This window comes from Papaver somniferum, unplaced genomic scaffold (assembly GCF_003573695.1).
Source record: "Papaver somniferum cultivar HN1 unplaced genomic scaffold, ASM357369v1 unplaced-scaffold_132, whole genome shotgun sequence".
In the NCBI taxonomy this organism is placed as follows: Eukaryota; Viridiplantae; Streptophyta; class Magnoliopsida; order Ranunculales; family Papaveraceae; genus Papaver; species Papaver somniferum.
This window is the reverse complement of record NW_020622381.1, coordinates 8570528-8594078: the sequence shown is the minus strand read 5'-3', so window position 1 is coordinate 8594078 and position 23551 is coordinate 8570528. Positions and strand designations below refer to the sequence as shown.

Genomic DNA, 23551 nt, shown 5'->3' with positions numbered 1-23551 from the left:
TTAAGATAGAAAGACTTCCACACCTCTTGATTGTGGAGTCATATGGTATTTATATCTTCAAGAGCAACACATACAGGGAGATCAGTTACAACTGTGTTAGCTATTCTACAGCTAACAAAATACATTATTATCGCTAACAAAACGAACATAAAAATAGCATGAAGACTCTCCCTGTAAACTCGGTCCTGTTGGTTGAGCTGATCGAGTCCTATGTTGGTATCTGTTGTGGCTTGCTAACACCTTCCCTCAAGGTGAACCGCAGTCTACGAAGGTTCAACTTGTCTCTAAGATATTCAAATCTTGGTGATGGTAGTCCCTTTGTGAAAACATCTGCTAACTGATCCTTAGAGCTAATGAACTTTACAGACAATTGCCGCCGTGCAACCCTTTCTCGAACAAAGTGATAATCTATTTCTATATGCTTAGTCCGTGCATGAAACACAGGATTAGCTGTTAAATACGTAGCGCCTAAGTTGTCACACCATAATGAAGGAGGATATGGCAGAGAGATACCCAGTTCTCGAAGTAAAGACTGTATCCATATTAGCTCCGAAGTAGCTATTGCGACTCCTCGATATTCTGCCTCTGTACTAGATTTGGAAACAGTTTTCTGTTTCCTGGCACTCCAAGAGATGAGGTTACCACCAAAATAGATGCAATAACCACTAGTTGAGCGACGATCATCTAAATTGCCAGCCCAGTCTGCATCAGAGTAAGCATGAAGAGTGAATTCTTTGCCAGGTCTGAAAAACAATCCGTGCTCAATAGTATTTTTCAGATATCTCAGGATACGCTTCACTAATTCCCAATGTTCTTCATAAGGATCATGCATATATTGACACGCTTTATTGACAGCCACAGCTATATCAGGTCGCGTGATATGAAGATACTGCAAGGCCCCTACTATACTTCTGTACAATGTTGCATCCCGAAACTTTGAACTGCCTTGCTTCTGTAGTTTCGCATTAGCAGCTAACGGTGTCGAAACCGGTTTGATACCATCAAATTTGGTTTTATGGAGCAGATCAGCGATGTACTTTCTCTGGGAAAGCACCAAAGATTGACCTTGCCGCAAAACCTCTACGCCTAAAAAGTATGACAGTTCACCCATATCCTTCACAGCAAAAGCTTTGCCTAGATCTGAAATAAGAATCTCAACTGTTGCAGCATGAGAACCAGTTACAATTATGTCATCAACATATATCAAAACATATGTTGTAGAGCTGCCAGAGTCTTGAATGAACAATGAGGAGTCTGCAATGGAGGCTTTGAAGCCCAAATGAATTAGATAGCTACTCAGCTTAGAGAACCAGGCTCGAGGGGCCTGTTTTAAGCCATACAATGACTTGTGGAGCTTGCACACATGATTAGGATAGTTGGAATCGATATACCCAGGAGGTTGCTTCATGAACACGTCTTCTTCCAGATCACCATGCAAAAAGGCGTTCTCAACATCTAGCTGACGTAAGTTCCATTGACGCATGACAGCTATAGAGAGTACCAAACGAATAGTGCAGGGCTTAATGACCGGTGAGAAAGTTTCACCAAAGTCAATGCCCTCTTGTTGATTGAACCCCTTGGCTACCAAACGAGCTTTTCTTTTATCAATCGTACCATCTGGCTTGTGTTTAACACGAAATACCCACTTGCAACCCACAACATTCATACCATCCTCATAATTGACAAGTGAGTACGTGCCATTACGAATTAATGCATTAATCTGGTCATCCATAGCATCCCTCCATTCTGGATATTTGCTAGCCTGCGAATAACAAGTTGGTTCCAGAAAATCATTGTCATGTAGTGGATGCTTAGTGGCCAGAAGGGTAAGTCTTTGAATTGGCTTTGTAATGCCAGCTTTTCCCCTTGTGACCATTGTATGCCCAGGTAACATCTGCAAAGGAGCTGTAGGCAGTGCCGTTGTCGTGCCAGCTGAAGAAGACATATTCGGTGAAGCCGCAGAGGATTGCACTGGTGTTATAGCTGCTGTAGACTCTGGTGAAGGTGGGTTCACTTCTGGTAGCACACCAGAACTTTGTTGAACTGCTGGCATATTCTGTGATGGATGAAAAACTGGGGAGGCAAGTATATCAGTACTTGTAGAGTTTTCATGTGGACAAAGCGCAGGAGAGTGCTGTAGAGGGGATGAGAATGGGAAAACCTCTTCTTCAAATCTAACATGTCGAGAAATATACTGCCTGTTCGTAGGTTGATGGAGACAAATGTAACCCTTGTGAGATGAACTGTAGCCTATGAAAATGCAAGGCAAGGACCTAGGCTCTAGTTTGTGTGTATTATAAGAGCGAAGACAAGGATATGCAAGACAGCCAAACACACGTAAGAATTTGTAATCTGGCTTCTTATTAAAGAGTAATTCAAGAGGAGTTTTTACTGCAGTGTTGGATTTAGGAAGTCTGTTAATAAGATAACAGGCTGTAGTAAACGCATCAGACCAGAATTCTTTTGGAAGATGGGCATGAAACAAAAGTGCTAGACCACTCTCTGTGACATGGCGAATGCGTCGCTCAGCGAGTCCATTTTGTGCTGAAGTATGTGGACAGGAGAACCTATGTTGGATACCACAATTGTTAAGATATGATGTGAGCTTCTTAAATTCTAATGCATTATCAGATTGGAAAACTTGAATTTTGTAACCTGTTAAATTCTCAATTTGTTTGTGAAATAGGGAGAAGACATGGAATGTATCAGAACGTTTAACCAAGGGAAAAACCCAAGTATAATGCGAGAAGACATCCATTAACAACAAGTAGTATTTAAAACCAGTTCTGGACAATTTAGGAGACACCCAGATATCAGAAACTATGAGACTTAATGGTTTATTAATTATTGTAGAACTATTGGAAAAAGGAAGCTTTCTACTCTTGCTTAGATGACAAGAGTGACAGAATTGAAACTTCTTATTGAAAACTGGAAGAGAAAAATTATTAAGAACTTTTGAGACTGTGCTTAGCATTGGATGACCCAGCCTCTGGTGCCAAACAGGTAGGCTAGCAGAAATAAAAGTGGTTGGAGACGGCAACTTAGATTTGTCACCTATACCATCGAAAATATAAAGCCCATTCTCATTCCGCCCCTTTAGCAGTGCCTGCCCCGTGCATTTGTCCTTCACAACAAAAAAACTTGTGTGAAACTCAAAGTATACGTTATTATCTCTACAAAACTGATAGACAGACAAAAGATTTGTGTTTATCTTAGGGACATGATAAACATTGTTTAGGTAATAGCTCCTATTGTTATAGGAGAAGGATGTGTTACCAATATGCGCAATAGCTAAAGTATTACCATTACCAACTCGCACTTCATCCGTGCCATCATACTCATGAGGAATACACAGATTTCTCATATCAGCTGTCATATGATGCGTAGCACCAGAGTCAGTCACCCATTGTTGTGCGTCTAATCGTCCAGGCATAGCTATATAAGCAGCTGCATTCTTCTGTGAAGCTGTTTTGCTCTTCTCATATCGAAACCAACATCGGTCAGCAGAGTGATTTTTCTTTTTGCAAATCTGGCAGATAACATCCCCAGTAGTATGTGTCTGCTGCTGTTGCCCACGACGGTAATGATTATTGTTTGGAGGGCTCGGCCCCCGGTGTTGATAATTATTGCGTCTTGTTTCGTTTCTCACCGTCTTAATAGGGATGGATATCAGGTTATTCGATATTTTCCCTTATCTCTTTATCGTACCAAAGTGACTCACAATCCAGGTTTTAGCAAACACTCATGTTTAGTATTAACCATTCGCCGTGTCTGACCCTGAAGTTGTAAATAATTTCTGTTTTGCTGATTGGTCTGGATTAATTTTTCTACTGAAATTTATTTATTTCAAATAAAAAAGAACACACAAAAGCATTTATTGAGAACAGAACTCAACAGCTAATAGAAAAACAAAAACAACAGAATGCAACCTGATTTCACAGCAGAAGAGCATGCAAGACTCGGCTGTTTCTTAGGCATACATCACTGGCGACTCACGAGTCATAGTGGCATACTTGTCTCGTTTTCAGATTTATTCCTAGCTTTTATTAATAGTACCTGAGGATCACAAACAATTGCCCCCATAGATAGACAAATTGGATTGATCCTCAATAGTTATTTATCTGTAACCTGATTAGATGTTCAGGACCCGTATATAGCTCGTAAGGCTTTGACGTCGTCTTGTTGCACTTGCCTCTTGGTGGTTCCAGGTGAGAACACAGGATACATGATTGCGTTAGGCTTAAAAATATGTTCTAGACCTAACATATGCCCAATTTCATGCGCAGCAACAGATTCTAAGTCCATCGCGTCAGACCCTGGACTGGTACTCCATTTATCATCCGCGTCGTAGTAAAACCTTCCATCATTTGGTGCAAATGCGTAGGCGATCACTCCCATTTGACCATCAAAGCTAGAAGCATCACCATGATCACCTTTGTGGAATCCAATAACCATGTCAGTAGCTAAATCACCATCGGTCTCCTCTGTGAACTTGAAATTACTCACACCTTCCCATTTCACAAAAGCTTGCGTAACGGCAGCTCTTAGGGTTTGGTTGTCTACTTTGTCTGAGATATTATAGGCATTGCTAAATCGATAAGTGAGGTGAGCACTTGACCATTTTTCTGGGGTCGACCTAGCTGTAACTTCATCTTGCTTAATCTTCTTCCTCCTTTCGGATCCCAGGAAAGCCGGAGCGTCGACGACGTCTGCTCTTCCACATCGAGGCATCATCATTTGTTTCACTGTTTCGGCGTCTAAACTCCCAGTGGCATCTATACCGTAGTTGAGTTGATAAGATTTGATTTCATAATCTAAGACGCTATCAAACACGTCATCGTATGCATGAACTGCACTAGGATTCCCACCATTCAAGTATCCAAATTGTTTAAGATATTTCTTAACATTATGCAAACCTGGTGCGATCTGGCCAATGTGAGTTCCTTCTAGCTCTTGAAGAAACCCGAACGGCGCAGATAAAGTTGGGTTAGGGAGAATGGCTAACAAGAAGAGAAGAACAAATGGTACAAGTTGAAACTGTGCAACAGCTTTGGTGGTTTCCATTGTGTTACAGAAGTAATAAGTTTTTTTTTTTTGTTTCTGTGCTCTACTCGGAATTCAATCTCAACTATTTATAGAGAAATATAGATGCACAAATTAATTTTATGATTTAACACCCATAATTTATTGAAGTTCCCTACCCTAGAGATGTAACAGCTTGCATAGGGTGGTCCTTCATATGGTTGATGTGATAAGTTCACCGAATTACTTAAGCATCTAACAATCAAATTCAACAATATAATTAAGTAGTTACTCAAAATCTGATCCTTAAATGGTTGAAAAGATACATGCATCTACCAATTAAATTCATATCAAGCTTTAGTTTCTTCTCTTGATAATATAGTCCAAGGGTCGATTATCTAAAGTCGATTTTCACTTACTCTTTTTGGTTTTCTAAATGCACTCTTTTGATTGGTATATCAATCTAAGGCGCGGTGCATGAGTATGACTGCATGTACTATATGCCACTCAATACAATCGCGCCTGAAGCGATGAACAGTAGTGACTACACTGAGGCCATAGAATAAAACACAAATTAAAAAGCAGTTAAACTTGATCAAAATCTACAATAATCTTACCCGTCTTTGTGGCACAATCTGACAATCCTCGTATCTTCTTGTGAGATACTGCAACAATAGGGCCTGTCAACGGATCCCTCCTCATGAATCAAAGTCATCGTACAGTTTTCAATTTGCAAGAAAAAATATTGTTTTTACTTTTTCATCCTTTTACATTGTTTCGAATACAATTTTTGCTACCGTAAAAGTGTCCACCAGTTTCTCTCTAATTGCATGTTTCGGCCATTTAATAGATACTTATCCGAATATTTTCACTCTCTGGCTGATCATAAAAAAAAAAAAACTAGAAAAAAAGTTAAGACAAAGTTTCCAACGACTGCAATTTTCCACTCTATCTATGATATTTTGTCATATGGAAAAAATAAAAAAAAAACTAGATGAATAGAATCATGGACTTCCTTAAAACAAATAAAAATAATTCATGGGCATTTGAGTCTAAATGGTAACCGGATTTTGAGTTGTTTTAAGTTTGAACGCAAGACCCCGTCGAATAAAGGCTGCATTACCAATAAGCTAAACATCATTTGCTTCATTACCCCCTTTCAGTTCGAATGTGGCAGAAGAATGATTTCGGACTTTGTTGTTATCACAAGAGTAAATATAGTTGTTAACAAGTTGTAATCATAAATTCATTTTCATTACCAACTATCTTTTCCTCTTGCACTGGCAGTTCTGTATAAATTGACATGTTAATCAACACCTCCAACACAAACTCGTCTCAATTAAGCTCTAAGTTTCGTTAGCCAAAGTACAACTATGGGATCTTCTAAAGATTTGTTTCTGGTGTTTTTGGTCATCGTGTTTTTATCCGTTAACTTCAAATGTGGCTCGGGGGCTCGTTACCTTACGACAACTCTTTCAAAAGATAACCACCATGTACATTTACAAGACCAGCGGTCACCAGGAATACCAGAAAATAATCTAGGCATGCTACGAGCTCAAAAAGCTCCCGACAACGACCCCAAATTTGCAGAAGGTCGCCGTTTAGCTTCAGCAGAATCCGAAAACGACCCCGATAGTCAAGAAGATTCCAACACAGAAAAGACTCCAAAAGGTTCTAACCAAGAAAAACCTGTAGTTCCAGAAAATCCTGACAACGAACCTGCTGTTACACAATGTCCCCAAAGCACAACCAACAAAAACCCCAACAACAAAAAACCTGTAGTTCCAGAAGATCCTGACGACGAACCTGCTGTTACACAATGTCCCGAAAACACAACCAACAAAAACCCTAACAACAAAAAACCTGTAGTTCCAGAAGATCCTGACAACGAACCTGCTGTTACACAATGTCCCGGAAACACAACCAACGAAGACCCCAACAACAAAAAACCTGTAGTTCCAGATGATCCTGACAACGAACCTGCTGTTACACAATGTCCCGGAAACACAACCAACAAAAACCCCAAAGACGAAAAACCTGTAGTTCCAGAAGATCCTGAAACCGAACCTGCTGTTACAAAGTGTACCAAAAACACAATCAATGAAAATCCCAACGCCGAACCATAGTGTTCCGACACAACAAAAGTTCCAAAAATTTCCGTCAAACACCAATGTTCCAGAAACTCCAGACGAACCAGCAACAAACCCATCTATTATATTATATATGTCCTTGATCATCTAGTTCTTTGTTTCAACTTTTCCTGCTAGCTACTACTTACTACTAGCCCCGATGGCAACAAATAATGTGGTGTGTTTCCTAGTACATGGTTTATCCAATAAAGCTTTTTTTTAGTTCCATTTCGATACTATCCTTGCCTATAACCAGTTGTTACTGTAACCATCATTGTCGTAATGGTTTTGTTACATTTCCGATCGGTTTTGTCTGAAGGATATACGTTTAACGGGAATTGTACTTTTATCTAATAAATCAATAAAATGCTGGTTAAAGTTTGTTTTATGTTTTCATCGTTCTATAGCAGTGACAGTGCGAAAATTCATGAATGGATACCAATCAGTGATCAGTCGACTACGTTTTTACCACTCCCCAAATAAACTTTTTGACTTCCCTTTAACAAAAATCTTACTTGAGGTGCACGTACTCATCTAGTCAAAGGTCAGACGACTAGTGCTGAGGGAGACTTTTCGTGAAACGTTGGGGTTGTTTTATCGAAAAACGGAAGTTACTAAATTAGCCTCGAGAATATACCCAACCAGGCAGCACAAATAAGAAAATGAAATCACTCTTCAAATTCCTCCTCCCCAATTTTCAAAAGAGAGAAACAAATCCCTTTCGTCTTCCCTTGAAAAAAACCCAAAAAAAAATCTATCTCATACAGCAATCATCTTCACTTCCCTGGGAAAAATCCCCAGAAATCTACCGCTTGTACTCTTTTGTGTCCATCTGTCTTTATCTTTTCTTTGAAAAACCATGGATGATAGTTGTGCCGTTTGTGCAGAATCCCTAGAATGGGTAGCGTATGGGCCATGTGGTCATCGTGAAGTATGTTCAACTTGTGTTTCTCGTCTCAGATTCATCTGTGAAGATAAGAGATGTTGCATCTGTAAAACTGAATCTGATGTCGTCTTTGTCACCAAGGTTAGGGTTTTTCTTTATCTGTTTGGGTTCTTGGATTTACATGCAAATTTTGTATTTTTTGAACTAACAACTGTGAATAAATTGTGGGTTTTTGTTGATTTAGGCATTGGGAGATTATACCAAGGTATTATCTGATTTTAAGGTATTTCCATTGGATTCGAGGGAAGGAAAGGTTGGGAATTATTGGTATCATGAAGATTTGGGAGCTTATTTTGATGATTCAGATCATTATAAGATGGTCAAAGCTATGTGTAGACTTTCTTGTAGTGTTTGTGACAATGTGGAGGAACAAAACAATGGACCGCCCAAAAGGAAAGCGAGATTCCGGAACATTGATCAGCTGAAAAGTCATTTATATCACCAGCATAAGTTATTAATGTGTAACTTGTGTTTAGAAGGAAGAAAGGTAATTAATTATCCAAATTCTACTTGCATTACAAGTGAAACAACCAACAATACTTTTTTAATGATGTTCTTTTTTTTTGCTATGTTAGTGGTGTATTTGATAACAAGTATGAATAGGTTTTTGGGTATTCGGTATATACATAACTTGACATGTGCCGGAGTCCTTTTTTGTTGTTGTTGATAGTTTTGGTTCTCTACTTAAATTCCTTCTTTAGTGTTGTAAGTAAGCATCTTACATTCCCCACATTATTCATCCAAGTCCAAGTATGGTCTGGTGTAGACTTTTATATCCCTATTAAGCTATCTTTTATTCATTTTCTGTGTCATTTTTCTGAATATGGTCTTGATCCTTGAATATTTATTTTTGCTTTTGCTCGAGAAGGAAATTCCTGAATTTGGTTTACTGTTTGGAGCTACAACTTGTTAGAGGCATCAAACTTGTTTTCTTAGACAGCTATTAGTGATTACTGCAGATGCATATTTTGCTTTCTGTAAGTTTGATCTTTCTTCATGAGTTGGTTATTTGTTGCACAACATATATGTCAACTTTCACTAGCTTTGGTTAACAGTATAGATTAAATGGTTACTTCCTTGTACTGTAAACCAACTGTACGTATTGTTGTTGAGTTGTGCTTTACATAAAGTATATATCGGCTTTCAAGTTCTACTTTCAGTGAGACATCATACCAACTAGACACTCTTGGCTTTGAGTTTCTTTTCACTTTTTGTAATACCATACTTTCCGCTGACTTTGGGCACACATGCTCGTCCAGATATTTATGTGTGAACAGAAGTTATATACCAGAGCGCAGTTGAATCAGCATATAAACACTGGAGATTCAGAGGTTGATGGCAGTGAGAGCGAAAGAGGTGGTTTTATGGGGCATCCTGCATGTGAGTTTTGCAAGAGACCATTTTATGGGGATAATGAGTTGTATACACACATGTCTCAAGAACACTTCACTTGTCACATATGTAAAAGGTATTTTCCGTTTCTAATATGGATAAATTTGGGTGTTAAGTTTTTCATTTGAGAGCTCTTAAGTCACTTAAAACTATCATGATTTTCATGCAGGCAACATCCAGCACAGTTTGATTACTTTAAAGACTATGATGATTTGGAGGCAAGCCTTTCTTCTGCTTATTTATCTTAACATTCTCATTTGATATTTAGCTCAGAACCGCTAACAACTATCTCTTACAGATTCATTTCCGTCAACAACATTTTCTGTGTGAGGATGATGCTTGTCTTGCTAAAAAGTTCGTTGTATTTCAATCAGAATCTGAAATGAAGGTGATTTTGTGTGGATGGGGTTATCAGTATTAGTTGATGACTTTCAGCTTTGTGAAGTTCTTCATTCTTTATGCCTTTCCCCCCTCTTGTTTACTGTATTTTATTCTTTTCTTTGCTGCAGAGGCATAATGCGATAGATCACGGAGGGAACATGTCTCGTGCCAAGCGTAATGCTGTGTTACAGGTAAGTTGAGGCTTCTTCGTGTTTTTCTTCTTCTCGTCATTTGGCGTTTATGTCCACAACCCCTGTTTGTACAATATTGCTTGAACTCCAAAAGATTTGATAACTTGCTTTATGTTGGTGTACTGTCATCTAACATCCTTTTCTTGTTCATGCACCTAGATCCCAACTAGTTTTAGATATCGCCTCAGAAGTAATGAACAAGATTATCGTCGGGGAAGAGGTCGAGGGTGGGATTCTCACTCTGATTCTCCGGCAGATCAACTTGCAATGGCTATTCAAGCCAGTTTAGAGTCAGCAAATTCAGATAGTAGCACAGCGAGGGACATACCATCCAGTACACAAGTAGCTCGTGATCCTGGAGGAACAAGTGAGATTGATGGCATTATTCCTCCCATGGAATCATTATCTACTTCAGATTCTGAGCTCTCGTCGAGATACTACCAGGCAGTTAGTCAAACAACTAGGAATGGGTCTTTGGCGGAATCAGCCTTCCCTCCACTCGCTGGGGGTTCCAGCACCTCGCAGCAGAATTCTTCTGAACAAGGAGGCACGAATACCATGGCTTCACGACTCCGTTCCTCTGGCGTTATTGTTATAAACCAGGGTCATCCTCGGCCCTTAACAAAAGGCCGTGGGGATACTATATGGACCTTTCCCTCATTGCCATCATCTAGTTCTGCCAGTTCGTCGCGGCCTATCGGAGCTACTTCTAATGTGCCCTTCAATTCTGCTAGTTCTTCCGTTCCTAAAGCAGCTACCTCTAATGTGCCTTCTCCAAGTTATGTAAAATCTACTCAAGCTAGGCCTGACACAATTCCTGGACTTGCATCAGGTAGTTCTGGAAGTTCCCGGAATACAAACAATAACAAGTCTACTCAAGTAAGGCCTGACACAATTTCTGGACTTGCATTATCAGCTAGTTCTGGAATTTCCTGGAATACAAGTAATAACAAGTCTACTCAAGCTAGGCCCGACACAGTCCCTGGACTTGCATCATCAGCTAGTTCTGGAAGTCCCTGGAATACAAGTAATAACAAGTTTACTCAAGCTAGGCCTGACACAATTCCTGGACTTGCATCAGCTAGTTCTGGAAGTCTCTGGAATACAAGTAATAACAAGTCTAGGGTTACTCACTCCACTTCTGCTCCTAATTTAGTGGAGAGAGGTGGATCTTCAGATTCACCTTTGTCTGACTACCCTCCTGTTTTGGCAACAAGGAAGAACAATGGTGTATCCATAAGTAAACATGTGCCGAAGTTAGAAGATGATTTTCCTCCAGTTTCTGCAACGGTGAGGAGCAAGGTTACCATCAGTAAAGAACCTTTGGAGAAGGTAGAAGACTTGCAGATGGCAAACAAGACACTCGTAGAAAGAATACGTTCTGCTCTAGACAATGATGAAGAAAGATATTCTGCTTTTAAGGAAATGTCGGGGGAGTTCAGGCAGGGTGTAATTGGTACACGTGAATATCTATCCTATGTTCAGCAGTTTGGCCTAACACATCTTGTTCTTGAGCTAGCAAGATTATGTCCTGATACTCAGAAGCAGAGGGAGCTCATTGAAAACTACAATGCCATTGTGCTTCAGTCAAGAGCAAGTAGTAATAATAGTTCCAACAAGGGTAAAGGGAAGAAGAAACTCGCAGAAGAACCAGATAATTCATTAGCAAATAATGTCATCAGTAGTGTAAGAAAACTGCATGCGAATTATAAACCATCAGAAGAAGATGTGGAAGTATTATCTAAGGATGGCTACCGTTCTTCCAAAGGGAAATCCGTTGCTGAAGAGATACTAGGATCGAGTAGTGCCAACCCAAAACCACATGATTATTCTGGGGGAAGCGTCTCCAAAAATTCAGCTGCTGGGAAGGGAGGTTCAAGTAAGGAGAAAAAGAAGAAGATACCAAAGTTCCAGAGAGTGCGACTGGGTGAAGCAGCATCTTTAGACCTCAATCCTGAACCTGAAGAAGATACACCAGACTCGTTGGATGGGGTTGCAGTACGTGGGGCCTGGCGGAACGGTGGAGGTCAGAAACTTGTGGCGTTGACACAAAGAGGTAAACAAAAGTAAGCTAATTTTTTTGGCTAAAAGATATACTTTTTGTGATTGCAGTCTTGCAGCCTCAAGTTGATCTTTTTTTTTGTCACGATGGGGCTGTAGAGTTACTGTACCTGAAACACAATTAAAAAGGACTGGTTGTCTGCCAACGTACAGCTAGTAGTTAGGATGGGTTTGTTATAAATCAAAGGTGTTTTTTGGCTCTGTAGTGCTACTGAGAGATGATTATCTAAGGGAAAAATGTTATGAAATTAGTGGGTTTTTTGGTTTTTTCATATTTCTCTTTTATGTTGTTTATATTTTGGGTTTAATTTTGTTATATACAAACAGTGCGGAAAGAGCTTGATTAAAAATGGGAAACCCAGATTTTTAGGTGACAAACGTTGTTTTTTGAATTTCATTTGATTGTGGTATGCTGAATCACATTAGGGTTTATTTCAGAGTTCTCAGTGCTCTGATGCTGATATCGGTGTAGATGTCATTACAAGTGGTTTTCAGTTGACTAATACTGACAGAAATCAAGGGTTTCAATTTCACTAAGGTATCGTCGTCGTCCATAGTATTGAATGTGTTTATATGTTAGATGTTTAAATACAGTTTTAGAGCAATTCCTATGGAAATGTTCAAATGTATTTGTTTGTTCATCCACGTGGATGGTCAAACAGGATTCTCCACTATGGAAAACAAGTGAGCGATAGATAGTTAAACGCGCGGCATCAACGATGACGCTGGCGCTCGAACTACAAGCGCTGGAGTTGTTGTGGATGACGCCAGCGACGGAACTTTGAACGCCAGCGTTTGAGACACGGTCGCCAACGGCAACGACAACTTTTGTAACGGTCACCGGAACGGCTAGTTTCCACCTCTATAAATACGACTCGAATTTGATCTCACAAATACACAACAATCTTTCATCCGATCAATCTTTTCTTAATTTCGATTACTCTCAATTGTCAATCATGAATTTTGATTCTTCTGGGGAGGATATGGAGATGGATGACATGTTGTACGATGAAGATGAAGAGATGTGTATGGAGTTTTTGCATCAAATGGATGAAGATTCATATCAAGATACAAGAAGACGAAATTTTATGTTGCAACTACAAACCGGGATCATACAAAAGCCTTTAGATTCATATGAAGTTGCGACTAGAAGATGGACGTGGCAGAATCAACATTTTTACCACGAAAAGCTGATGCATGATTATTTTAATCATGACTGTGTGTATTTCGATGAGGATATTCAGCGTCGATTCCGCATGGGCCGCAACTTGACGCAAAGGATTATTCCCGAGCTTTGTCAGGTACAACCTTTGTCTAATTATCAGTATGATGCACGACATATACGAGGCTTTAGTCCCGAACAAAAGGTCACTGCGGCCCTACGTATACTATGTTACGGGTTACCAGCGGATCCTACAAACGATTACATCCGTATTGGGAAAACAACCGCCTTTAGGTATCTCAAACTGTTTTGCGAAACAATAGTCGAGCATTTTGGTCCAACCTTTTTAAGAAAGCCTACTCAGGAAGATGTTCAAAGAATAACTGCAGAAAACACCGAGAGGGGTTTTCCAGGAATGCTAGGTAGTCTTGACTGCATGCACTGGACGTGGCATGCGTGTCCGGTAGAATGGGTAGGCCAATATAAGGGTCATTATCCAAAACCAACTGTAATTTTGGAAACTTCAGCTACTTATGATTGTTGGTTTTGGCATGTTTTTTTTGGACTCCCGGGTTCAAATGACGATCTCAACGTTTTATATAAGTCACCATTATTTGAAGATCTTAAAAATGGGATCGCGCCGCACTGTAATTTCACCATCAACAGTAATCAGTACACTCAGGGTTATTATCTAGCAGACCGAATCTATCCAGAATGGTCAACTATGGTTCAAGCTTATAAACAGATAGGCTTTGGTCCGACGACTTCGAAGGATATGCAGTACTTTAACTCACAACAAATGGCATGCAGAAAGGATGTTGAACGCGCTTTTGGCATATTGAAAAGGAAGTTTGCCATCATAGCTGGGCGGCGCGCTTTTTGATATTCAAGAAATGAACAAAATTATGCTAACTTGTATTATTCTGCATAACATGGTCATTGAAGAAACCAGACGTGACCCAACCTGGACTAGTTTTCAAGATGAAGATTTAATCAAGGATCTTGTGGTAGAGCATGGGTGTCCGGCAAGAGAATATAGACTTGCCACTTACAAACTCCATAATCAAGGAATCTATGCACAACTAAGACAAGATTTAACAAAGCACCTTTGGGCTTTAAAAGGAGCAGAAAACGATGTCGGAGGGCGAGGCATAGGCAGGGGGAGAGGGAGAGGAAGAGGGAGATAATTAATATGTTTTTTAATTAAGGTTGTTGTTTATTTTAATTAATATGTTTTTTAATTTAAAGTTGTTTGTTAAAATTGAGGCAATTATAAAAGTAATTTTAATTAAACTACACTAAATTAAATTAAGACGGCTACACTGAATTAAATTAAACTTAACTACACTGAATTAAATTAAACTTTAACTACTCTGAATTTAACTAAACGTGTTCATTCATTAGCAAGACTGAATTCCTCTTCGTTTTCTTCCGAGGTATCATCTTCCTCTTCCACATTCACATACTGGTGGGGGACTCGTTGAGGGGGGACTCCAGTTTGTTGGTGGGGGACTTGTTGGGCATGGACTTGATCGGCCTGGACTTGATCCATTTGCGTGTTCCATATACCATATTGTCGTTCATTCATTTTTCCAACATCCAACGCGAGTAGCTTGTTTAGCCTACAATCCCTGTAGTATTTTTCTCGCGAAAGACGACTTTTCCTCTGATTTTCTAAAGCAATGGCACGGTCCCTGACTCTAGCTGCCTCCATCTGCATCTTCATTTCCTTGTGATCAGCATAGTTGAACTCGCTTGAACCTCCTTCTGCTGCTCGTTGGGCGGTGTCTCTCGCTGCTTTTGCAGCTTTCACACCACCTCCTCTTCTTCTCTTGCAGTTGTTGTTAACGTCCAGATTACTATTGTGTTGATCCTGACTACCTGGAGTTCCATCGGGCGAGGAAGCAGGCCCTCCATTCTGAAAATCCTGCGAGATTGGACCATGTGGTGATCTTCCAATCACTTGATGACCTTCCAGCAAGTATGGATTAAACTTGTTAAGCACCCTCAAAATGGTGAAACAACTTTCATGTTGGAAGCTTGAACCTTTATGGGATCTTTGCCACTCTTCCCGACATCTTCGTTCCACATCCGGTTCGCTTTCACCACTTCTTTTGTTGTTCCACATTTGAGTGATAATAGCTACATATTCACTAACGGCTCCTGCAATTGTGCAGAAACGATGACTCAACCCATCGACATTACAACCATGTTTGTTACCGGTTTCTTCACAAAATTTTTGTAAAATCTTACCATAAAAAGTTTTTTTTTTCTTGACTAATACCATTGATATCATCTAATGTATATAATACATAATTTCTGCAAAGTGACTCGTCTTCATCCATCGTATACTTCGGACCACGAATTCTTGTGTTTCTTTGTTGTGATTGTTGTGTTTGTGGTGGTGTTTGTTGTGGTATTTGTTGTTGTGATCGTTGTTGCGATCGTTGTTGTGATCGTTGTTGTGAGGGTGCCATATTTGTTAAAGATGAACTTTTTTTCTGAAAGATTGAATTGATATGAATAGTTTTGTTTGAAAAGAAAAAGAGAAGTTAGAGACGGTATGAAAATTGTGTAATGTTGAGGAAGGCGTGAGTCTAAGTATGTTGATGAATTGAATTTATAGGGAAAGGAAAGAGCAATGGCGGGAAGATGGGAACACCCGTTGGCGCTCAAAGGAAAGACGCGGCGACATTCACGAAAGCGCTAGCGTCATCATTAAAAACGCGCGTTCGTAAGAATAACGCTGGCGTCAACCTTCCTATCTCCAGCGTTTGAAGAAATGGCGCGCGTTCTTTCAATAGACGCGTGTCTAATACTCCAACTCGATGTTCAAATGAACAGATCTGTTCATTTGAACATCCATTTTCTTGGTTTGTTTATCCCATAGTGGGAGCAAAATGAACAAACTCTAAGTTTGTTCATCCCATAGGAATTGCTCTTATGTGTATATGTTGAACCATCGTGCCAAAAAAGTATTATAATTCAAATAATTTGCGTTAATTTTTATTTTTGATGCAAACAAACACTTTGATTACTTAATATTTTTACACAACTTAGATTGACAGGCTTGTTGATCATCCCTGATTACAGAACAAAAAGTTTCTGGGATGTTAATATGATAATCCAACGATAACCTGTTCAATCTAGCAGTCTTAGCAATAACATGAACAGCTTTGTTTGTTGATCTCCTTACATGGTTCAAAATAAAACAAGTAACATAAGAGAGCATGTGCCTTATTTCATCTACAATACCTTGGTTCCTCCAGTGGACCGAAGTATTGGCATGCTTAATAGAGTTAATTACATTAAGGTTGTCACTTTCTAGGATCACTTCTGAATCAATGCATTGCTTAGCCCATGGGATGGCTTCTTTCATGGCTAAGCACTCCGCTTCCTCAACATCTATTCCTCCATTGAAGAATCTGCACCTGGCTCCATGACAGTACCCTGTAGAATCTCGGATTAGTAAACCAATGCTAATAGTTTTGGTAAAGTAATCAAAAGTTGCATCCATGTTTATTTTAAGAACTCCAAGTTGTGGTGGAGACCAAGTTTCCTGGAGATTTAATTTCCTGTTAACAACCCCATGAGAGCATTGTTGTAGCATGTTATTAATCAAGTGGGTAGTAGTGAAAGTATTTTGGTTTTTGTTTTCAAACTGCTTTAAGCATTTGTTCTTCCATATGAATTAAACCGTGATCATGAGCTTTAAAACCCAATATTCCTTCTGGTGGTTTTGAGAGTCATTGGAAGTTTGGAACCAACTGACTATCCAATCAGAAACTGGAGTTTGTTGTTGTTGTAGTACTGCGACATTTATATTCATAGATAACCACACTGATCTTGAGTGATCATAATCAAGAATAAGATGTTGTAACGTTTCCTCAGCTCGAGCACACCTAGGACATATTGTGTCTATACTGGAATTATACTTACTAAGAATTACTCTTGTTGGCACTATTCCTTTCAAACACTTCCAGATAAACAGATTTATTTTATGTGGTGCATCAGTTTTCCACAAACTTTTCCAGTTCATTCCTGAAGGAAGATAAGCGTGTTGTTGTATATTAGATAGAGCCTTGTAAGTCGACTTGACTGAAAATTCTCCATTCCTACTTGGTTCCCAAATAATCCTATCACTTCCTTGCTGAGGTATTCTCATTTGCAAGATTAGGCTTGTTATATTATCTGGAAACAGATCCCAAACTAACTGTTCATTCCATCTTCTTGGATTGTCTAGCATCAAGTCAGAGACTAACACCACCCTTGCAGGCTCTCTAAAATAATCTCTAGGAGTTGGTGGGGAATCCAACCCAATTACCCATTTATCATACCACACTAAGATTTTGGAACCTCTACGAACATCCCATATGTGGAACTTTTTAACATAGTGAAGACCCACCTCTAATCCCTTCCAGATCCATGAATTGTTAGGGAATTCTTGCAAATGCAGGAAGTTGTAATGAGGGGAATACTTTGATTTTACAAGCTGAACACAGGGTTTATCTTCCTCAGTACATAATCTCCAAGCTAACTTAGTGATTAGTGCTATGTTAATTTTTTCTAAATTTCTGAAAGACAAGCCTCCTTCATTCCTTGTGATGCACAGAGAATCCCATGCAACTAAATTAAGTCCTCTGTTAAACTTGTGACCCCACAAAACCTCCTTTGAGCAGAATCAAGTTTCCTGATGATATTTTTTAGAATCTTAAAATTGCTCATATAATGAGTAGGTATTGAGTTTAAAACCGATTTAACCAGAGTGGATCTAGCTGTCTGGTTTAGTGTTTTGGAACACCAGCCTTGGAAACCGTGCTCATAAGAATCTTGGATTGAGATAAAAGATTGTTTCTTTGATTTCCCTAACAAAATAGGAAGACCTAGGTATTTGTCCGAAGTGCAAAGTTGCTTAACTCCTAAGTTATGTGTGATAGATAACTTAGCACTATGAAAGAGATCACCTGTAACATAAGCTGACGATTTTGAGAAGTTAATCAGCTGACCTGAGAAAGAACTAAAATTCTGCAGACATGCTTTCACTTGCTCAATATTTTTATCGTCAGCTTGAAAGAAAAAGATGCAGTCGTCTGCGAAAAGTAAGTGGTTTATAGAAATAGAGTTCTTCACCACTTTAATCCCTTGCAATAAATTATGCTGCTCAGCTCTTATCAATGATCTTGTCAGATATTCCATAGATATGATAAAAAAAGGTAAGGGGATAGGGGATCCCCTTGCCTCAGACCCCTCGATGGAATGTAAGAGTTGTAATTACTACCATTTATTCTTATTGACACAGTTGTTGTGGAGAGACACTGATAAATGATAGTACACCAATCCTCAGAGAAGCCTAGAGACGACATCATTTTTAGAACAAACCCCCATTCTACACTATCAAATGCCTTCGACATATCTATCTTGAGTACCACTAACCCCTGTTTCTTTTTTGATTTCTTCATTGAGTGAATTAACTCATGAACAATCACTATGTTATCATTTATATACCTTTTCGGAACAAAAGCAGCCTGTGTTGGAGATATAATCTTCTCCATTAAGGGCTTCATTCTTGTAACTATTAACTTGGATATTATTTTATATGTAATATTACAAAGACCAATGGGCCTGTAATCACTTGGTGTTAGATGGGTGATGAATAATTTGCCTTAATTGAAAGGCACCATAGTTTATGGCTCACAGTGGATCCAAAACTGAACCCTCTCCCTTGCAATTTTCCAGGGACTGTGTCAGTCATCACTGACCATATTCATCACTCTCCCCAGTCATAAGCTACTTGTACTAACAAGAAAGATTGTAAAAAGATTAGAACTAATCTTAGAAAGAAATTACTTGCTTGTTTGAAAGCTATGTAAAGCAACACAGTTAAGTTAATCCAAAATGGAAAAATATGTTTAAATGATTTACTTTCGACTACATTATCAAATGAAGAAATTTGAATAAACTGGAATTCAATTGGTAGATGTATGGATTTCTTCTACCTCATTAACTGATGAGCTTTGGTGAACTTTACGAATCAAGGACCATATAAATTGGGCTCAAAGGACCACATTCTCATTTCTCAGTCGTATATAAAGAAAACCCCTATAAAATGGAGGTTGTACTATCAGAACCAACCCAACGGAGCTAATTCGTTCCCGAGTGGCTTTCCTGTACTCACAATGAATAATAAAGCCGTTTCTTATCATCATCCTGTGCACTTTGTGCTTCTCCTCTTGTTAGCCATTTCTCCTGACCAGTCTCTATCTCAATATGATGTTAATTCACAAGCATTCGAGTTCCTTCGTCATTTTGAAGGATGCAGAAAAGGTCAGGATGTAGAGGGTCTGAATGAAGTTAAACAATATCTCAACAAGTTCGGGTACACAATTAGTAGTGGTGAAACGCAACACATGAATGATGACGTGTTTGATGACGTCTTGGAATATCAAATCCAAGCTTATCAATCGAATTATCATTTGGAGGTCACTGGAATTTTAGATGCTCAAACGGTGAAACAGATGATGGTGCCTAGGTGTGGAGGCTCAGACACGGTGTATAGTACAACCTTCATGGGATCCAATGAGAAGACGCATAATCATCACCGAGAAAAAAGAGGCTCGACAGCTATCAACGCGGCTTCAGATCGCAGCTTCTTTCCTGAAAACCCACCAAAAATATGGTCGAAAACAAAACTCACTTATCGATTAAGCAATGCTACGGCAGGTAACGTTGACACTCAAATGTTAGAATTTGTTTGTGCACGAGCTTTTGAGAAATGGGCAGCTGTAAGTGATTTCAATTTTGAGAGAAGCGACGATGCTGATGAGGCAGCTGACATTCAAATTGAATTCCGCAAAAGAAATGATATTGGTGATGATCTCATGGATGGTCCTGGTGGAATTCTCGCTTATGCTTTTGCGCCATTCGACGGAAGGATTTACTACGACGCAGATGATGAATGGAGGGCTAATCCATGGTCAAACATGGACGACGACGACTTAGAATCAGTTGCTATGCACGAGATAGGACATGTATTGGGCCTGGGACATAGTTTCGAACCAAACTCGGTCATGTTCCCTTTGTTCCCAGTTGGAACCACAAAGAGGCATCTTCACGGAGATGATGTGCAAGCAATACGAGCTTTATACGATTTCTGATCGATTCCTGTATCGATCTAATAATAATGCATACTAAATGATCTTATAAGCATGCACTTAAATGATCTAATAATAATATGCACTTAAATGCTGCGCAGTTCATTATAGATCTATATGCTATACTCCTCTTCTTTCCAAATACTCTCGGATGAGTTCGGCTCAAGAAAAAAAAAAGGTCCAACCCATACTACATGAACAGAGAACTTAACAAATGAATTATCCTGAGTTCACTGAGAGTAGCAAAGCATTTGATGGATTCATACCAGACTATACACAATCCAAATTTCCATATCAACGACCATAGTTTTGAGTAATAAAAACTTTACATTGTATTTCATTCATATGAACAGCCAAGCTAGAAATCTAACAAACTGGTCTCGTACAACTTCAACCAAAGGTTTTCTCGGAGCTGTAGCACATGTATAGGAACCCATCTTTGTCTTTCGAGGATTCGTAAACAGAAGTCATGAGAGTGGCTGCAGAAAAACAAAATCAAAAGTATGCAAACCATTAAGATTAAGAGAATGTATTACAAAGTTTTGAACAAAGTAACAAAGCGTTACAGAAGTCAGATTCCAGTATTACCTGTTTGGGGTAAGGTTTCGTTCACAAACACAAAGAGGGCTTTCCCTGGGGTCAGGCGAAGTCTACCGCTTAAAATGTGGATGAATTGCCCAACGGACATGTCCCTGGGAACCAAATATCTGAAAAAAATGACAAGAAACGGTCAAAACAGTTACTTACCATCAACAGAAAGTGAAAAGAGGGAAGCTACTTCATTCAAGCTAAGACTGTTGTATTATCAACAGATTTATGTTTTATATTTCAATGTAAATATTTATCAAGTACATAATTTCCCATGCTAGCAACAACAATCATCTGATATGATAGAGATGATTTACTGTGGCAAAGACCTCAGGTGAGTCAGGTCTGTGTTTACTGTTTCCAGATTACGAGCTTTGATCCAAAATAAAAAACAAAAACATGCTAGCTCCCCAGCTATATTTTAGTTACTACCGACTCATATCCTTTCATCTAGCAGATGTCATAAACTCATAATTTTGCTGAAAAATCATGCTAGCACCCTTTAAAAATAAACGTACCACTCACACAGTAGAGTCAGGCAAAACCAGTCTACAAGCATTTTACTTATAACCCCTGCATTCAACTAAATTAAGCAAATTGTTCTAGTGTTAACGGATCAAGATATCCAGATTATCCAGTGTATAAATTCTGACCTATACCATGCAGTGATCATAGCAGATCAAAATGAGATGACTAACTGATGCAAACTAACATAGTCTGCCACCAAATTTGGTGTTTGTCTACAATGTAAGGTGAAGTAAACAAACTTTGAACCATAGCTAGAACATACTTTTTCTTTTCCATCTGAGGAAGGTCAGAACTTGAAAACCGTTCAGCAATTACCTGCAGATAGCATTTTCACAAACAAATTAATAAAAAGAAGGTGAAAGATAATATGAGAGCAATATGACAGGATATGCTAACACAATCAAAGATTTTGTATGCTGCATCACTGGTTTTCTCACTTGTTCAACTTGGCTAGCTAGCAAACCAACCTCCATACTAAGCATAAGGTGTGGGATAAACTTCACCTGCACATGGCACCATACAATATTTTGCACATGGCACCGTTTGGAGTCCAAATTACAAGACTCTTTTGGTACTGGTTTTCTACCAGAATCTAAAACTCTCCAATTTAGCTTCTTTATATTCGCTATTAGTTACGATACTGGTTTTCTACCAGAATCTAAAACTATCCTAATTAGCTTCTTTATATTCGCTATAAAATATGCTAATTCTGAGAATGCTAGTTCATGATCAAAAAGTAGTTGACTAGTAGTTGGACTTTTCATTGTATATTACAAATGAGTAATGAAACACTAAATTGAATGGTACATATACTATGATCAGACTAAAGATCGATATGGGTTTATCTAGATTTCTCTTCATCGGAAGAAATCAAGCTGAATTGACAACAAAGCATAAAAAGGCAGGTTTGTTTATGACTTTAATGGAAGTAATTAAAAGTCAATGATTATCAACATACCGGGACTCGATCAGGATATTTGCTGATGATATCTGATGATTCCTTAACACGTTCATCTGCAATTATTTCAAACACCAAAGAAGAATCAATTAGGGAGAATGGTCTAAATTTTTATATCGAATAAAAGAATTTTGTGATTTGAGTTTAAATACAAACCGAATGTAAACTCGTCTTTGAATGAGGTGATCTTGCCCATAACGGAAGTGAATGAAATTAGGGATTTTTTGTTTGTTTGTTGGAAGGAATTCGTTGTTAGGGTTTCGGATTCTGATTTTGGCGTGGAAGTTGGTTGAAGAAGAAGTTTATAATTCCGTCACGGAGACGTGGGAACGGGATAAGATATTAAATGGGGTTTATTTTGACTTTGGGTCCCTAGGTATATTTTAGCGTCTAGGTCCTAATTTTTGTCCAGAATTGTTTTTAGGTCCCAGTCAACGCCAAAACCAGGATTGACTTTTAGGTCCCAGTCTAGGTCCTAGGTATATTTTAGGGTTTAACCTAAACACGCTGACGTGTATCCCTAGCCCGGGCGCTTAACCGTTCATTGTTGTTCCATAGTGGAAAATCCTGTTTGGCCATCCACCTGGCTCAGTAAAAAAATGGGTTTGTTCATTCCCATAGGAATTTCCCTTAGTGCTTTTATAGTAACGGTGGAACCCTTATTTGCCAGAAATAATAATAAATATGAGTCTGAGCTACCATGTGTCGAGAAGTTAATACAGAAGGCAATTAGCTTTACAAGAGAATGTAGTGTAAGAATGAGAGTGGTGTTTATGATCTGCAGATTTTTATGGCTTTTGGAATGAAGGGTATTAAAGTGTCTATTGTTGAGGTTAAGTATTGTTTTTTTAAACTCCCAAGACTAAATCAGACTCTGCTATGTTGTGATGGTGCTTCAAGTGGAAATCTAGGTCATGCAGGTTTTGGCTTTGTAGCCAGAAGTCAAAATAGTGCTTGTATGAGTGCAGCAGTCGGGGGATTGGGGATTGCTACAAACTACTTAGCAGAAATGATAAGGCTCATTTGTGCTGGAGAATAGGCT

The 23551-nt window shown here is 38.9% G+C and overlaps 5 protein-coding genes across 5 annotated transcripts; 2 read left to right on the top strand and 3 right to left on the bottom strand.

Annotated features, from left to right (window-relative positions):
- Window positions 1–4140: 4140 nt before the first annotated feature.
- Window positions 4141–5064, bottom strand: LOC113332803 (metalloendoproteinase 1-like). The gene has a single exon (XM_026579311.1). It carries the CDS (start codon window positions 5062–5064, stop codon window positions 4141–4143), a length of 924 nt encoding a protein of 307 aa, XP_026435096.1.
- A 2765-nt stretch (window positions 5065–7829) lies between these two features.
- On the top strand, window positions 7830–12494 carry LOC113332955 (E3 ubiquitin-protein ligase ZNF598-like). Its single transcript, XM_026579449.1, has 7 exons — window positions 7830–8178; window positions 8282–8584; window positions 9357–9565; window positions 9659–9707; window positions 9788–9877; window positions 9999–10061; window positions 10221–12494. The coding sequence occupies exons 1-7, from the start codon at window positions 8011–8013 to the stop codon at window positions 12129–12131; spliced, it is 2793 nt and encodes a 930-aa protein (XP_026435234.1). The 5' UTR covers window positions 7830–8010; the 3' UTR covers window positions 12132–12494.
- A 3824-nt stretch (window positions 12495–16318) lies between these two features.
- LOC113332802 lies at window positions 16319–18848 on the bottom strand. The gene is made up of 4 exons (XM_026579310.1): window positions 18530–18848; window positions 18249–18374; window positions 17057–17727; window positions 16319–16843 (listed from the first exon to the last, which is right to left on the bottom strand). The coding sequence occupies exons 1-4, from the start codon at window positions 18846–18848 to the stop codon at window positions 16319–16321; spliced, it is 1641 nt and encodes a 546-aa protein (XP_026435095.1).
- Window positions 18849–19377: 529 nt separating this feature from the next.
- On the top strand, window positions 19378–20545 carry LOC113333339 (metalloendoproteinase 1-like). The gene has a single exon (XM_026579846.1). It carries the CDS (start codon window positions 19461–19463, stop codon window positions 20436–20438), a length of 978 nt encoding a protein of 325 aa, XP_026435631.1. The 5' UTR covers window positions 19378–19460; the 3' UTR covers window positions 20439–20545.
- A 78-nt stretch (window positions 20546–20623) lies between these two features.
- LOC113333340 (autophagy-related protein 8i-like) lies at window positions 20624–22840 on the bottom strand. The gene is made up of 5 exons (XM_026579847.1): window positions 22666–22840; window positions 22510–22565; window positions 21814–21866; window positions 21024–21142; window positions 20624–20914 (listed from the first exon to the last, which is right to left on the bottom strand). The coding sequence occupies exons 1-5, from the start codon at window positions 22703–22705 to the stop codon at window positions 20826–20828; spliced, it is 357 nt and encodes a 118-aa protein (XP_026435632.1). The 5' UTR covers window positions 22706–22840; the 3' UTR covers window positions 20624–20825.
- Window positions 22841–23551: the final 711 nt, after the last annotated feature.

Coding starts and splice junctions, on each gene's coding strand:
- LOC113332803 (XM_026579311.1), bottom strand. CDS start 5,064: ATGGAAACCACCAAAGCTGTTGCACAGTTTCAACTTGTACCATTTGTT.
- LOC113332955 (XM_026579449.1), top strand. CDS start 8,011: ATGGATGATAGTTGTGCCGTTTGTGCAGAATCCCTAGAATGGGTAGCG. Junction 8,179..8,281: donor ATGTCGTCTTTGTCACCAAG/GTTAGGGTTTTT, acceptor TTGTTGATTTAG/GCATTGGGAGATTATACCAA. Junction 8,585..9,356: donor TGTGTTTAGAAGGAAGAAAG/GTAATTAATTAT, acceptor ATGCTCGTCCAG/ATATTTATGTGTGAACAGAA.
- LOC113332802 (XM_026579310.1), bottom strand. CDS start 18,848: ATGAAGCCCTTAATGGAGAAGATTATATCTCCAACACAGGCTGCTTTT. Junction 18,375..18,529: donor CTCTTACATTCCATCGAGGG/GTCTGAGGCAAG, acceptor TACTTTTCGCAG/ACGACTGCATCTTTTTCTTT. Junction 16,844..17,056: donor CTCCAGTTTCTGATTGGATA/GTCAGTTGGTTC, acceptor TTAAATCTCCAG/GAAACTTGGTCTCCACCACA.
- LOC113333339 (XM_026579846.1), top strand. CDS start 19,461: ATGAATAATAAAGCCGTTTCTTATCATCATCCTGTGCACTTTGTGCTT.
- LOC113333340 (XM_026579847.1), bottom strand. CDS start 22,705: ATGGGCAAGATCACCTCATTCAAAGACGAGTTTACATTCG. Junction 22,566..22,665: donor CAAAGACGAGTTTACATTCG/GTTTGTATTTAA, acceptor AAATAATTGCAG/ATGAACGTGTTAAGGAATCA. Junction 20,915..21,023: donor CGAAACCTTACCCCAAACAG/GTAATACTGGAA, acceptor GTTTTTCTGCAG/CCACTCTCATGACTTCTGTT.